Genomic DNA, 15,303 nt, shown 5'->3' with positions numbered 1-15,303 from the left:
CGTTTACACAGGGCGATAAGGAGCGATTGCGGAGGGCTCGGTCTCCTAGCAACCGTGCAGCCGCCTCATGGCAATTCGGCAGCGCGGAGGCTCCGGGCCGGCGGCAGCGCGGAGGCGAGGGGCTGCGAGCGGCGGCAGGAAGGTAACCAGACCACGAAGGACCGCGCCGTCGGGGGGACGCACGCGGAGGGAAGCATCGTTTAAAAACCCGCGAGCGCTACGGGGAGCGGACGCCCTCGGCGGCCCCGCCGCTCTCCTAGCGCTACGCACGGCTCGTCCCGCGCGGCCGCCGACGCGGCGCGGGTGCCCCACGGCGCCGGGAGCAGCCGGATCGGGAGCGGCGGCCGCACCGGAGACGCGCGTTACGGCGCCCCCCGCAGGCAGCGGCCATGGGCGAGTAGAAACCGCCGAGGGTTAAATGCGCGTGCCCCGGCTGGCCGCGCCCTCCCCCGGCGCTCGCCGCCCAATCAGCGCGCGCGGGGCGTGGCGGGCCCCGCCCTCGGCGGGGCGCGCGGCGCGGGGTGACGCGCAGGGCGGAGGGATGGTGGCGGCGCGGCCGTGTGCGCGGCGCGCGGCCAACGGCTGCTTGGGGGTCGCGCGGCGGAGCGCGCGCCGGGTCCCCGCCGGCCGCTGAGGTGAGGGGAGCGCGGCGAGGCGGGGCCGAGGGCCGAGGGCCGGCGGAGGGCGGCGGGACGGCCGCGAGGGAAGGAAGACGCCGGGAGGGGCCGCCCGGGGGAGCCCCGGCCGCGGGGACGGCGGGCGTCCGCCGGGAGCGGAGGGGCCCCGCGGGCGGAGAGGAGGCGCTCGGAGGGCCGCGCTCGGCAGCGGCTGCGCGTCGGTGGTACGGCGGCGGGACGGGGCCTGAGGCCGGCCTGCGGGGCGCGGCGGGGCCGGGGGCTGACCTGTTGCTGCGGGGGCTGCCGGAGCCGGCGGCCGCCCGTGCCGCGCGTACGGCTGCGGCCGGTTCCGTGCCGCCCTGAGCCGCCCGCGGCCGGCACGCCGTACGGCTGAGCGGGGAGCAGCCGAGCGGCTCTGGCCGGGAAGGGACCTCTCCTAAGAAGTGCTTACGCCGTTAGAATGTTAAACAAAATGGTTTTGAAAGCGGAGGACGTCATCTGCGCTTGGCTGACAGGGAACTGCCCGGCCCTCGGTGCAGCGTTTGTGGATGTGCAGCTTCGTGCCAGGAGCACCGATGTGTGCGCACAGCTTCTAGAAACAGCGGTTCCTACTGAGCAGAAAGCCTTCACTGGCGTGTACAGCTAACTGTGCCTTCTGTGCTTTTCTCTAAGTACCTTGTTGCATCGCTTGACTGTTCCAGGCGCGGTATAGAAGCCATCGATTCCGTTGCCAACGGTGCAGCCCTCAGAGGACGCTGGAGGTTGGACTCAGTGATCCTTATGGGTCCCTTCCAATGCAGGATATGCTGTGATTCTCTGGCCTGTGCCTTCTGCTTTGTGCTGGGGCCTCACTGCTTCCCGCTCTCTCCGTCAGTAATGGGATGCAGGGACAAACCAACTGCGTGCGTGCCATGTTTTACATGGTTAATTTGTGAAATCTTAAGCAAAAGATGATGGAATGATAGTGGGATGAAAGGTGCAAGAGTTCTGGATCTTTACTTCTTACTGCATAGCGTATTCTCTAAGTTTCAAAACCACGGATTGATTTTTGACTGTTGAATGTTTCCTCTTGAAACAGCATTAGACGGTTTTATGGTCTGTGTTTAATTCAAAGCGTTAATTATAAGGTGTTCATCATAAGCAGCTAGCAGAATGAGGGCAGTATTTCAGGCTGTGGTAAAAGGCTCATCACCAGGAAAGCAAACGAGCGCAGAGGCACAACAGTAGTGGTGGTGGAACCATGGGGGAACCATGAATCTCATTAGAGGAATTAGAGATTAATGGTTGTGTCCTGTCACAGGGCAGCCATCGGCCCCATTGCTGAGGGTGTGACACACAGCACGTCAACAGGCTTTCTGGAACAGCTTACAGGGTTGAGAGGGGTAACTGCCAGCAGAGCATGGGTCGTCTCATGGGATGCAGGAGAGAAGCATCTTGTGATTGTAGAGAGCTTCTTACAGATGCTTAGAGGAGGGACCAAAGGAGGGGAGCAAGGTGGTTTGCAGAGCAACGGTTATGGGAAAATAGATGGAATAGAGGATAAAAAGGCCCAGTCAAGTGCAAACAAACACTGGTCAGCATGTTTGTCTGGTCATACTCTATGCCGGATTTCTGCAGCCTGTTCCTTTTTCTTATTAAGCTCCATATATAACTGTTCTCCTGGAAGAGAGGACTCTGTATTCATATGTACATATTCTCAGTGCCAGCAGCAGGAATGATACTGTAACCTGTAGGGACCTCTGTGACTGATGAGAGAGAGAGAGGGGGTCTAAGTGCCACCAGCTGGGTTGGTGACCTGGAGAGAGAGATCATGTGTGTGTTGGCGGGTCTGCCAGTGTGTGGTTGCTGGTGAGCATCGGGCTGGGCTGGCTGGTGAGTAGGGTAGAGGGCCTGGGGCCAAGTATGAGTGCACCTGGGTGTGGGCACGATGCTAGTGAGATGAGAGGATCTTTGAGCTGGCAGTGAGAGAGATCAGATGAGAATATGAGATTTGAAAATTGTTTTGGAGGCCCATTGGTGCATGTATGTGAGACAGGTGACTGGATACAAAGGGTGGCTGGGTACTGGATAGGCTGAGCATCTGAGGCCGTTCAGTGAGGAATCTGTGGTGCACCCATGGGGAGTTGGCACTGTGAATCTGGATGAGATCTGAACCAGCACTGGGATGGGGTCTGTGGGGAGACCAGCAGTTCCTGGGTAGATCGAGTCCCTGTAGAGATCCGCGTTGTGTGTATGCCCATACTTCACACTGACAGACCTTTGTCCTGCTTGGCCAGACAGGGAACAGCGTGAGGTGTGTGTGCATGTGTGCCATACAGCCTCAGCCTTGCTGCTGCCAGTACCTGGGACAAGGAGCTGCAGCAGCCTCGGCTGTTGTGGCTGGCAGCATCCAACAGGTGAAAGTTACTGCAAGTTGAGGATGCAGGAATCTTTGGTTCTCAAAGCATAAATTTGAAGCCAAACCTACAATGACTGCTAAGTTGTCATAGAGTTTTAAAGCACTCGGCGTTTTGGCTGATGTGAATAAGGCTACTTACATGAGTGTGTAAGTAGATAAAGAGATTTATTTAAGCTGTCATGATGTAGTAATGGAGCACAAGTGTAAGCTTATCATTACAGAGTTTTTTTCCTTTCTTTTTAAATTGCATCTCTTTAGAAAGTCAAAAGAAGTGAAGATAGAAGTAGGAATAAAAATGGGAATCTTTTAGTGACCTGTGTGTTCTGCACTTGCCTTTTCCTTCTGCATGTATCTCACCCCTGAATAAATCACTTTTTGGAAAAGAGTGGTAACAAGGAAGTGGGAGTGGGAGTGTTTGTCATCATAAGAACTGCTGTCACTTTCAGTTACTGCTGCTGGCAAGTTAAAAGGCACTGCATGTGTCAAATAGCAACATGCTGTTAAAAAACAGAAGTACTGTCCTGTGTGCTTCTGGAGTTCGTGAGCATATGGGGATGTATGCGTGTATGTCCAGTTTGTTGATATGAAATTGACACAGTTGTGAGCAGATTATTTCAAATTGAAAACTAATAAATAATATTAATAGTATTGAACAGCAAAACAACTTTTTTCTAGTAGAAACTGCTGCAGCTACTTTGTGTGCATCCATGGATTATTTTTCCTCCTTTTAAATATGCTGAAGGAAGGCATTGTTTTATCCTGGCACTCTCCTTTTGCTCATTTCCAGTTCTGAGGAGACCTTTGTGGTGATACGTGGGACAAGTTAAAGCACAAACAAATATCTTTAGTGCAGTGAGTACTTTTCAGAGCCGTTGGCTGCTTGTGCATCTGGGCTTTCCCTTAAATTGTGGCCAGGGTGGGGTTGGAGGTCACCTCATGTAAGTCCCTGGGTTTTCTGTCCAAGTTTATGGCATATGATAAGACACAGAAATAAAGCTAGACACATTACATATGACAATATATGATTAAAAACTGTTGTGCCTGTTTGTATTAAAGAACTAGAACTCTTTAGCAGCCTGGTACAGCCTTTTGACATCTTAGTTTTTCTTCCGTACTTTAAGTTGTGTTTCCAGTTCTGTTTCATTTTTCTGGCAATGTGGAAAGAAGGCCTTGTCGCATGTTGCAACTTCTTCCCACTCAGCTGAGCCAGATGGCTTCTGGACGCCCTGGCCCAATGGGCACACCTGCCTTCTGTCCTCTGCTTTCTGATCCAGGGAGGTCAGAGGGGCAGGACGGCGGTGTTTGGAGTGGGTGTTGCTGCGTACTGATTCGTGCAGCTTGCTTGGGGCTGACACTTCGCAAAAAGCTCTTCATAGCCAGCAAGGGAAGTGAATGCGGGCTGGATGGGTTGTGCTGGTGGCAGTGGATCTTTAACTGGTGATCTCTAGAAGGCATTCAGCCTTTGATGAAGATCAATACCTTTGCTTAGAAGCAGCTGTGTGCATTTGATAAGACCTGGCGGCATCAGTTTACTGTTTGTGGTCATTGTGGTGTTTTTCTCTACTGATGTTTGCTGTTGTAATAATGTAGATCAAATACACAGACAGCAGAATACCAACTTGAAATATCATTTTTGCTGTGACATTGACAAGTACCCAACAAGCTTTCTAGAGGAATGTCCCACCTTTATAATGTGCAGAACAGAGGTCTCATTTTGGGACTGACCTACTGTGTTAGGAAAGTGACATCTGGAGGTGAATTCAAAGCAACATCATTAGCGCAGCATAAGGATGTTAAGAGAAGATACCCTTGTAGCCAGGTTCACTGCAGTGTCATGGAGCACTGCAACATTTCTGATCCTTAACAGTTTCTCCCTTTACTGCTGTCTGTTCGCCTCAGACACACCTTTGCAGTCTGGGTGCTGTGCATTCTGAGATTCCTTGCCCAAGCTCTTGTGCACACCAGTGGTGCTTCTGTGCTGTAAGATGTTGATGTCAGAGGGAGGCTGAAGGGTTTTGCAACAGAATGTCTGAGCACTTGCTCCTGCCTGCCTTATCCGTGGTGGCAGCTGATTGAGTAGGAAGTACTGCTCCTTTTACATTCAGTCCTGTTGCTCTGTGCATTCGGTAAACTTTTTTTGGCTCCCTACTAACTAAATGGGGTTCTGCCTCTTGATGTTAAGAATGATGCTAATGGAGGGAATGTCATCAGCTCGTTTGTAAGGTTGGCTTGACTCCAGTATGTATTTAACTGTCTGTGTTTCTGTGGCTTAGTTGTGAATTATTTGAACACATCTCAACTCCTTTCAAATCTCTCAGGCCTCCATGGCCTGGAATTGGTCTGCATGTGCTTAATATATGTAAATTCATGATTGTTTTAGATGTATAAAGCTCATTTTACGTAGGTGTAGATCTTGTCTTTGTTTAAAGTTCTTACAATGCTAAACCAGTCTTTTTCTTTTTGAGAAGCACAGGTGTGGCCAAAGATTAGGTTTACATGACTGGAATAGATGTTTTTTGATGTGTAGGAGTGGCTTTAAGGCTGACATGCTTTCTTCTCTTCTTCCAAATGCCTTCTAAAAGGCAGTGTTTCTTTACTGAAATTCTGATGTTCTCTCACTCTTCTTCTGGAAGTCTGTCCTCAGTAGTTCTAAAAGTGAAAGGAAAACTGCCCTACTTTGAGATTGTACTAGATGTGCTTTTATAAGTCTTCAATGTCTGCTTGCATTTGACATCTGTTTAAGAATTCCTGTGATATTCTAACTGCTGAAGTTCAAGTACATCTCATGCCCACATGGTATGTCAACCTACAGATTGCCTTGGATCATCATCTCTTAGTTTTGTAAGACAGGTATTACCTTTTTAAGCACAATTTTCTTAAGGCCAAGAGAAGTGAACATGTATTACCATTTTATATTTAAGATATTGCACTTTAAAGTATTCTTGTATAAATGTTCTATTAGCATGGTTAGAGAAGTGCTTTCTGTATGCACAGGCACCCTTGTATATTCTGCTTGTCCTTTATAATGGTGAGCTGAACAGTACACAGTCGGGCTTTTGCCCTAAGTATGCCTGTATATTTTCTGTAAGCAGTTGCATTGGTTCTGTACTTAAACTCCCATGCATCCCCAGGGGTTCTGGATCAGAGTTAGATTTGAGATTTCTGCTTTAAGGTATTTTGTCATTGATTTCTTCTTGTATGTTAGATTTGAGTTATATGTTAAGCTGCTTTACCTTTAATGTATTTTCCACTTGTTTTTGACAGTGTGTTACCTTCGGGAAATGGCCTCTTCTAAGTCTTTGATGAACCTTCTGACCTTCAGTTTTGGATCTGCGATAGGATTTTTTCTGTGCTATCTCCTGTTTAGCATGATACTAGAAGAACAAGTTGAGATCCAACCTCGTATTCTTCACAATGATCCACATGGTCAACACTCAGAAGATACTGATAACAATCAGCTGCAAGGACAAATGAATTTCAATGCGGACTCTGGACAGCATAGAGGTATTTTGTTACACCTGATTTATTATATAATAAGTACCCTTTTCATGCACCACAAACTGCCAAGTATTTGTATGAATCATTTTCTTTCTGTTTGCCAGTGTTCAGGTTACATCTAAATAACTTTGTTCTCTTGAGGTCTACTGCAAGGTGATTTTCTTTGCTTACATCACATTTGTGATTTTTGCATTTTCCCCTTGGAACCTTTGCTAGGTAGATATATTTGTTAGCATTGTAGGTGTGATTGAATTGTTTTTCAGCTTTAAGGGGATAGTTCTGGACCATTTCTAACATCTGATCTAACCTCTCAGATAACCTAAAAGGAAAAAAATAGGATGGGTGCCTCACTGGGCTCTCTTAGCCTTCCTGATTATATGGCAATCCACAAGACTAATTGCTGTTGTCAGCTAGAAACAGAGAAAGTCTGTTGCACTTTGATTTTTCTTTTTTAAGAAGGTAGACCCTTCTGATACTTCAGGCACACTTTTACATTTGACCCATCTTATCATGAGTTCATTCTCAGTCCTAAATACAGATAGTATCTGAACTAGGGCAGTTTAGATGAGAAAAATTGCTTGCACTATAATGCATTTATTTCACAGGGTGTTAATAAGTAATTTATTATCTAAAGGTACTTAAACTGCAAGCTTTGTGAGTCAAGTTTGCGAGTGTTTTGCTTGTAGTTGTAGAAGACTGTTGCAAAGAAAACTGTTTTTGATAAGGTTAAACAGTAATATTTTAGGACCAGTGGTACAAATCTCACTACCCATGAAATGTTCTTTTACGTGAGTTAACATCACTATATGTGTCAAGTGAAAGTTTCTTTGAGGGGAAACAAATGCTGTGGCACCTTGGAAAATGTTATATTACACATCTGTTGTTTGGCACATTAATACTAGGTTCATAGTATCCTATCTTACTACCAGTGATAATTTACAAATAAGATTTAACTTGATTTTATGATAAATTTTTCTGCCTTAGCACCTGCATTTCCCTTCAGAAACACATTTGTATTTTAGAATTGTTTATTAGGTTTTGTTAGTTAACATAAAATTATATAACAAAGATAAGAAGTTCTTTGACCTTTTTTTTTTTTTCAGTTGCTGTGTTCATTGTGAATGGTATAAATATATATATATATATATATATATATATATATATATATATATATTTAATTTTAATTAATCTTCTAGTACCATAAAAAGGATGGCTTCTCACAGTTTTTATGTTTTAAAACGTTCTAAAGTCACAATGAAAAGTTACCCATTTTGGTCCTACTCTTACGCTTCCCTTTATCTTGTGAAGTCAAAGTAACTTTGAGAATTTTAGTTTTTTGGTTTGGGGAGTTTGTTTGTTTTCTTCCGAAATTTAACATTAATTTCATTTGAAAACAAAGACCTCCTGTTCCTCTGCATGTATTTCCTGAATTAGAAGAGTGTCTGGGGAGAGCTTGTTCTCCTGCATGTATCAGTGCTCAGTCAAATGTGATGTTTGAGATTTTTCCTCTTTTTTTCAGATGAGAATAAAAACGTTGCAGATGGACTCTATCAGAAGGTGAAAATACTTTGTTGGGTCATGACTGGACCTCAAAATCTAGAGAAGAAGGCCAGACATGTTAAAGCTACCTGGGCCCAACGTTGCAATAAAATACTTTTTATGAGCTCTGAGGAAAATAAAGACTTCCCAACAGTGGGCCTAGAAACCAAAGAAGGCAGGGACCAACTTTACTGGAAGACTATAAAAGCTTTTCAATATGTTTATGACCATTACTTTGATGATGCTGATTGGTTCATGAAAGCAGACGATGATACGTATGTTATATTGGACAATTTAAGATGGCTTCTTTCAAAATACAGTCCTGAACAGCCAATATACTTTGGAAGAAGGTTTAAGCCTTATGTGAAACAGGGCTACATGAGTGGAGGAGCAGGGTATGTTCTCAGCAAAGAAGCTCTGAAAAGATTTGTTACTGCTTTTAAAACCAACAAATGCTCTCATAGTTCCTCTATTGAAGACTTAGCACTAGGAAAGTGCATGGAGATCATTAATGTACAAGCAGGAGATTCCAGGGATACAAGTGGTAGGGAAACTTTTCATCCCTTTGTTCCAGAACATCTCTTAATCAGAGGATACCTACCAAAAACATTCTGGTACTGGAATTACAATTATTACCCTGCTGTAGAGGTAAGTCTTTAGGAATTTGGCATATGTTCCGTGACGTACGTCTTACCATGATACAGTGTTTGAGTTGACAGTTTAATGGCAGCTAAATGTATTTTAGAAAAGAAAATGTTGTTGTGCTGTTGTTAGATACAGCTGTGTTAAATACTATAGTCATCAGCTAAAGCTGATGCTAAGAGATTAATGTTCTGGAGGAGCTACTCAATCTTGAATTACTATTACTGTTTTCCTATGCTTTGTGGAGAGCAAGAAATGATGAAATCTTCTTAAGAGGTTTGTCTGGTGTCAGCACTACTATGTTCCTTGCAAGGTTACCTGCAAAGTTCCCATTCTGTTTTATACTCTTGTATCTCAGATACAGCATCACTCACTTCTCCAATCTCAACGACTCCCATGAGGTTCATTACAAAGCAGTGTTTTAAAAAATAATGGTTGTTTCTTAGGTTTTCATCATCAGCTTCCTCATGCTTCAGAGTATTTTTCTTCTCTTTATCTTACAGTTTTAATTTTCATAGAGTCACAGAATCCTTAGAGTTGGAAAGGCCCTCTGAAGGCCATCTAGGCCAACTCCTGCAATGAACAGGGACACCACAGCCTGGGCAGCCTGGTCTAGTATTAAATGTGGAGGTTGGTGGCCCTGCTTGTGGGAGGGGGTTGGAGGTTCATGATCCTTGAGGTCCCTTCCAACCTGGGCCATTCTGTGATTCTGTAAAAGCAAAAAATGCCCTCTGGCGTTAAGTGCAGGCAGCAAATTTTTTCACTGGCTTGATTACAGAGGCCAAAGACTATCTATCCATTTCTGTCTTAGGAAAGATGCTTTGGCAAATCTGCCAGATTGATCCATTTTGCTTGCCTAATGCTAAGCTTTGAAATAAATACATGAATGACGAAAGGGAATTTTTTCCCAGGAAGTCAAATGTGTGTTTGAATTCTTCCTACAGTATCTTTAATCCATGGCATGCTCTGGAATTCTTGCTGATGGTTTTGACTTGTTTTGTATTTTAGGGCCCTGGATGCTGCTCTGACCTTGCGGTTTCATTTCACTATGTTGATTCCATGACTATGTATCACTTGGAGTACTTGGTTTACCATCTCCGTCCATATGGGTATTCGTATCGATACAATCCTGATTTGGCAAAGAGTCTGGAGGAGCAGAACAAAAATGAAGCACTAGAGGATAATCCAAAGCTAAAGCAAAAAACTTCTGAGAATTAATTGGACTTTGAAGGAAACTGAAAGAAGGCAGTACAGTGAATGAGAGTCTTCTTAAACTCCTGCATGAAGCTTGTGGACTAGGATTATTCATTGTGATTCTTACGTTGGCAGTACTACCAGTCAGTGCCTGTGCAAAAAAGAGTCCAGCGTAGGCTCTGGCTGTTTGGGATAGTGTAACATTGCAGCCCTACTCACAAAATATTGGGTCCTAGTGCTGTGGAACAGATGGAGGTTCTGGTATGCTGGTTCCTAGAAGAACTCATATTTAAAAGCATAGTGGACAGATTCAAAGATAATCGTACAGTATTTCTTTTTTTCTCTTCCAAATGTTCTGTTATGTGAGTTCTTATACTAGAAATCTGATGTAACAGGAATGCTTCATGGTGTTTTTCTCCAGTATTCTCAGTATTCTGCAGTTACTGCATGCATGTTGCCCTATAAGGAAGTGAGAAGGGTAAAAAATAGAGCCTCAAATCTGCTTTGCCTTATGACAGACTGGTTGGTAAGAATGGAGACACACCTCAGTGATTAATGTCTGAATTATTTCAGAAATTAAATTCACTGCTAGGAATTATTTACAGTTTTTTACTGTAAATCTCTATTGTACAGAACAACATGAAGTTAGATCACTACTGTCTTAGGGAGAAATCCAGGGATAGTTATTATTGGTCAAATTACTGAGGTGATGTGAGGAGACTATGTTTGTCCATGGCTTTTTTAAATTTTATTTGAATCAAGTTACCATTTGGCTAAATGAATATATAAATTCATCTCAGAACTTGATAAGATAAAGATGCTTTTTCGTATGAAAGCTCTTCTCCTCCATTACATTTTCTCTGTAAATCAGTTAGTATGTTAGCCAAGTTACGGTGGCATGTAATTTGGATTCAGCCAATATTAATTAGTTCATTTCTATTCAATTTTCCCATTTCTGTACTTTGAGATTGTGACACTACCTTATTCACAGGATTTTACAGATACAAACACGTACTGTTTTAAAACAGCAACAAAGCTCATTTGTCTGCTTGGCTTAAAGTACTTCATCTCCCTTTTCTGAACTTTTCTTTTCCTCCGTTCTTAAAGTTTCTTCTGCATTTGTTTCTTGTTGCTTTTTTCAGAACAAAGTGTTAGATGCTCCCTATGTCACTCCTGAAGTATTCACTCTGAAGTATTTGGTTATTCTGATAACCCAGCCTGAATGCAGGTATCTTTCAAAGTGCATTAATCTCTCCACTACTTTATGAGTATCTCTGCCTCGTAAGTGAAGACACTTTCTTGGTGTGGAACAAAACAGTTTTAATTACTGAAGAATTTTCAGAAGTCGAGTCTGTGTTTTACATACACAACACAAAACTTTGTGGTTTTCACTTCTTCGAATTCAGTTAATAGAGCAGTTCAGGGGATGGGGTTAAGCTTGACATGCCTTTATTCCACACTTGAACAAAATTTCTTTTTAGCATTTTTCGCCTTCATCATATTGATGAATTTGGACATAACCTGATTACCTCCAGTCACTGCTTTGGAAAGGGCACATACCGATAGCAGACAGCCTTATTTACTGCTGCTGTCCTTCAGGTTCCTGGGAGAGGATGTTAGCATAAAGTACTGGAATTTGTGTTTTCCAAAGATAGTTCTCGCACAGATTGGGGTTCTGTCTGTGGTCCAGTTGTGAGGTCGTGACTGCTTTTCTGATCATTATTCTGCAGCATAATGGCAATTACTGAAATATGTGGAATTGAAATATTGTATGTCATGTCTCTGCCTGAATATAGGTTAGGTTCGTATGTTAAATCTGTTGATCTTTCATGAGGAAGATCCTCCAAAATACTGAAAGAGATGAGCTTTATTTTATGTTAACTGACTTAAGTAGAAAATTATAACTGTATTTGTTTAGAAAAAGGAAAAAGCCTCCGGTTTGCTCTAGTCAGGGTGGTGCTGTAGTCAGAGAGAGAATGCCTGATAGCTTCTTTTAGTTGGATGCTTCCTTCTGTCAGCTAAACGTTTATCCCGCGTGCCACGCAAACAATAAGATCGTGAAATCCATATGCTGTTGATAACTCTGGTGGCATTGTTCAAACCTGCAATTAGAAGTTCTGGAATACATCAGGAAACTGTAGAATGAAATCAAGATCTCAGTGTTAATCTCTTTGCCTTTCCTCTGGGGCAGTTCTGATGGTTGTCTGCTTCCCAGCTGCGGTTTGTGGTCTTAGCAGAGCAGGGCAGGGCCTTGGGTACAATGGAGAAATAAAGAAGTGAGCAGCACATATCTGCAAGTTTCATGTCGTTAGGGAGCAAGGCTGAGAACGTACTGCCTTGTGACAAGTAGGTGGCCTGTCTGGAGAAGTAAGAGCAGCCTTCTCTTCCAGTGCTTATTCTTGCTTTGTTTTAAAGTGTTCTGCTCCCACACCTCTGATATTTCTTTTGTCTTTCTGGCAGTACTGCAAAGAAATACAAATATTGTTTTCCTCTCAGTATCCAAATAGGCTTGAAAAAGTATTGATTTTACATTCTAATAGAAGGCTGTTGCTCTCTGTTAAATTGCAATTTAGCAACGAGCCTATACCTCCTGAAATGAGCAGTTTGCATCTCATTCTTCAACAGCTTAAGTGGACAAGATTGGAATTTGAGCAGTTAGTATAATTTTCACATGCCATCTTACAGAACCATTAGCAGTTTATTACTTCACTCTCAGGTCTTCATGCTTTGACAGAGTACTGAGTATTTCTGTAGCCCCTTTCTGTAGCAGGCTTCTTCATGGGGGGATACAGAAGCACAAAGTCTCTTTGGCTCTTTAGATTATTGCATGCTCTCTCTCTCTCTCTTGCTCTCAGATCTCTTAATGTTATCAAACATAGAAGCTTCCATTGGTGTGGTTGTGATTAAAATGGTGCATCTAACATTTATGAAATAGTTTTCTTGGAATTAGGAAGCAGCAGGCTTTTCTTAAACAGTTGTTTGCCCCTGGATATGGGAATGTTCCTTAGCATAAAACAGTAACGTATTAACCCTGCAGTAAGAGTGTTTTAGCTCAGGAGAAATGAGAGTGCCAAGCAAAATTCTTAATTGGAGGACAGTGTTAAATTTGGCTTGCAGAAAAAAAACAAATTTAATCTTTAACTTTGAGTTCATTTTGCAGTCTGTATTGGACTTAGTGAAGGGGTTAGACTGTGTGGTGTTAGCACAGTCTCTCATCTTGTGGGAGGTCTTTTCCCAATGTCTTTTGTCTGTAAGGACACTGTCTTTGTTTTGCTCTGATGGGGTTATGTGTTAAAATCACTTTTTCTTTACATATGACTGTTCTGTTTCCAGAGTGTGCGTTTCAGTGAGTAGCTGGCACACCTGTAGTGCACAGTTTGCCATCCGAGAAGGGCTTTTATCTTTGTATGACTAAGAAAGATGTGGGTTATTTCTCTGATGTCCTGCTACTGCTGCTAACAGTGCACACGCAGATGGACATAAATCCTTCAATATGGCACAACGTGGGAAGGCTGCCGTGTCCTTTTTCTGACAAGAAAAACTTCTGTGGGATTCCAAAGGTGTAATTTGCTTTAGTTTACCATACTGTATTTAAAATACTTCAGAAATGTTGTTAATGCTCTTAAAAAATAAAATGAATATTGCTGCTGGACAGTATATTCCACTAAAAACCTGTGAATGTTTCATTTTGCAGTTTTAGGCTGTTGTGTCCCTACTGACAGGTGTAAATTGGTGACTTGTCTGGACTGATCAGCGTAAGATTTGTTTCTGAAATACCTTCTTTGAAGTGCCTTTGACCAATTTTTAGCATCAGAATTAAGTTCAGAATTGAATAAATGAAATAAGTTATCTCACATGCACTGTGTGTCTGTCTTCATTTGCCCGCCCTGTATGCCTGTGGTGTGGCAGCACAATGGAGTGCAATAAGAATATTCTCCTTCTTTGTTTGTTTGTTCGTTAGTTTTGGTGGGTGCAGGAAAGGTGGAAAGCTTGCTGAGTTCTCTGTTATGCATGCTACTAGCAAATAGCAAGCTGCATAGAAAACTTCATTTAAAGAAAATGTTAAATTAATCACTGGTGCTAGCACCAGATCCACATAGACAGACTGCTGTTCCTTCATTGTGCTGATTTTCACTGTCTCGATGTTATTATAGCATCCTGAACTGACTGTAGCTGATGCTCAGAGATAAAGCAACATTGTTCCAAATGCACCACCTTTGACAGGAAATACCACTTACAGAAAGCTTCGCTGGCTCGGGGGAATTTCCTGCACTGCTTTTCTGTGCACTGATGTGAGTTTAAAAGGAATTTAAGTCAATATTTTCCATCCAGGGACTGAAGGCTCTCTGAGTGCAGGGTGGATGCACTGCAAAATTGTCTGCAGCCTTCCCTCCTTTTTGAGAGTTTTTTGCCCTAATGAGGCCCTCCTTTGGGTTCTACAAATGTTGTGGTGAGTAACTTATTTTGACAACTGTGAAAGGAATCAGAAAGTCAGAGCCCTGAAGTGAATATTTTCATTGTTACACTTAGGAAATAACATGGACATGGAAAAGTAGCTGGATCACTGGAAATTATTTCTAGGCATTTCTAGGTGGTATTTGGTATCATTTACAAAGGAAAGGTGAATACTTACATCAAAAATGTAGACTGAGCTCTGTGTTTTTCCACCTTTCTAGTATATGTGTATATATACTCCTGCAACCCTAACCTTGGATGCTGGAGCCTGCAGTGGTGCTGAGCCAAACTCCAACATTTCAGTTCCACTTGGGGCTCCTCTGATGTGTCATACTGCTCTTGGGATGAAAAAGTTGATTCTTTTGCACAAGGTATTGCCTTCTCTTTGAGAGGCTCATGCCAGAACCTGAGTTGTCATTTTCACACTTCAGGTGTCTGTGGCTCACTTGAGGTCTGGATGCAAAAGGTCATACATGAGGTTAGTAATCTTTGTTGAAATCAGCCTGCCTAAATGAGACACTATAAAAGGAAGAGTCAACCTGAGGATTATAGATTAAGAAGATCTGAGTAGATTGAGACATGAGTTTCTCAGGAATGTTAAAATATGAAGTTGGTTTGAACAGCTGCATATCTCCTGACATTTAAACCAAAGCTTTGTTTGAGGAGGCACGCGCTTGCAGGATACAGTTCTTAGTTTTTAGAACCTGCCTGTGGCATTTGTGAGCCCATCCCTTTGGCATCCTGAAATCCACAGGGCTGGTTGGTTCCTTTGAATCTGTGTTCTGTCTCCCAGCAACTCCTTGCCCTCTTGGTTTGTCCCCTCCTAGGATGAAGTGCTCACTCGCTGAAAGGAGAGGAACACTGTCACTAACTTCACTCATGTGGTCAGTGTGTACTGCTCTGTTCCACCCCCAATTTTCAGTGTTCCCAGCAGCTCTGAATTCTTCAGAGTCTCACGTC

The 15,303-nt window shown here is 43.4% G+C and overlaps 1 protein-coding gene across 4 annotated transcripts; it reads left to right on the top strand.

Moving 5' to 3' along the window:
• The first annotated feature begins 12 nt into the window (after positions 1–12).
• On the top strand, positions 13–13,742 carry C1GALT1 (core 1 synthase, glycoprotein-N-acetylgalactosamine 3-beta-galactosyltransferase 1). 4 transcript variants are annotated; one of them, XM_031614341.2, is made up of 4 exons: positions 13–142; positions 6,280–6,519; positions 8,033–8,700; positions 9,703–13,742. In XM_031614341.2, exons 2-4 carry the CDS (start codon positions 6,297–6,299, stop codon positions 9,910–9,912), a joined length of 1,101 nt encoding a protein of 366 aa, XP_031470201.1. In that variant the 5' UTR covers positions 13–142; positions 6,280–6,296; the 3' UTR covers positions 9,913–13,742. The 4 variants fall into 4 exon arrangements, with proteins under 4 accessions (XP_031470201.1, XP_031470200.1, XP_089998892.1 ...); XM_031614340.2 differs by lacking the exon at positions 13–142 and adding an exon at positions 523–635; XM_090142766.1 differs by lacking the exon at positions 13–142 and adding an exon at positions 938–1,378.
• Positions 13,743–15,303: the final 1,561 nt, after the last annotated feature.

This window comes from Phasianus colchicus, chromosome 6, assembly GCF_987193195.1.
Source record: "Phasianus colchicus chromosome 6, bPhaCol1.hap1.1, whole genome shotgun sequence".
Classification (NCBI taxonomy): Eukaryota; Metazoa; Chordata; class Aves; order Galliformes; family Phasianidae; genus Phasianus; species Phasianus colchicus.
The sequence above is the reverse complement of the archived record's forward strand: the minus strand, read 5'-3'. Positions and strand labels throughout refer to the sequence as shown.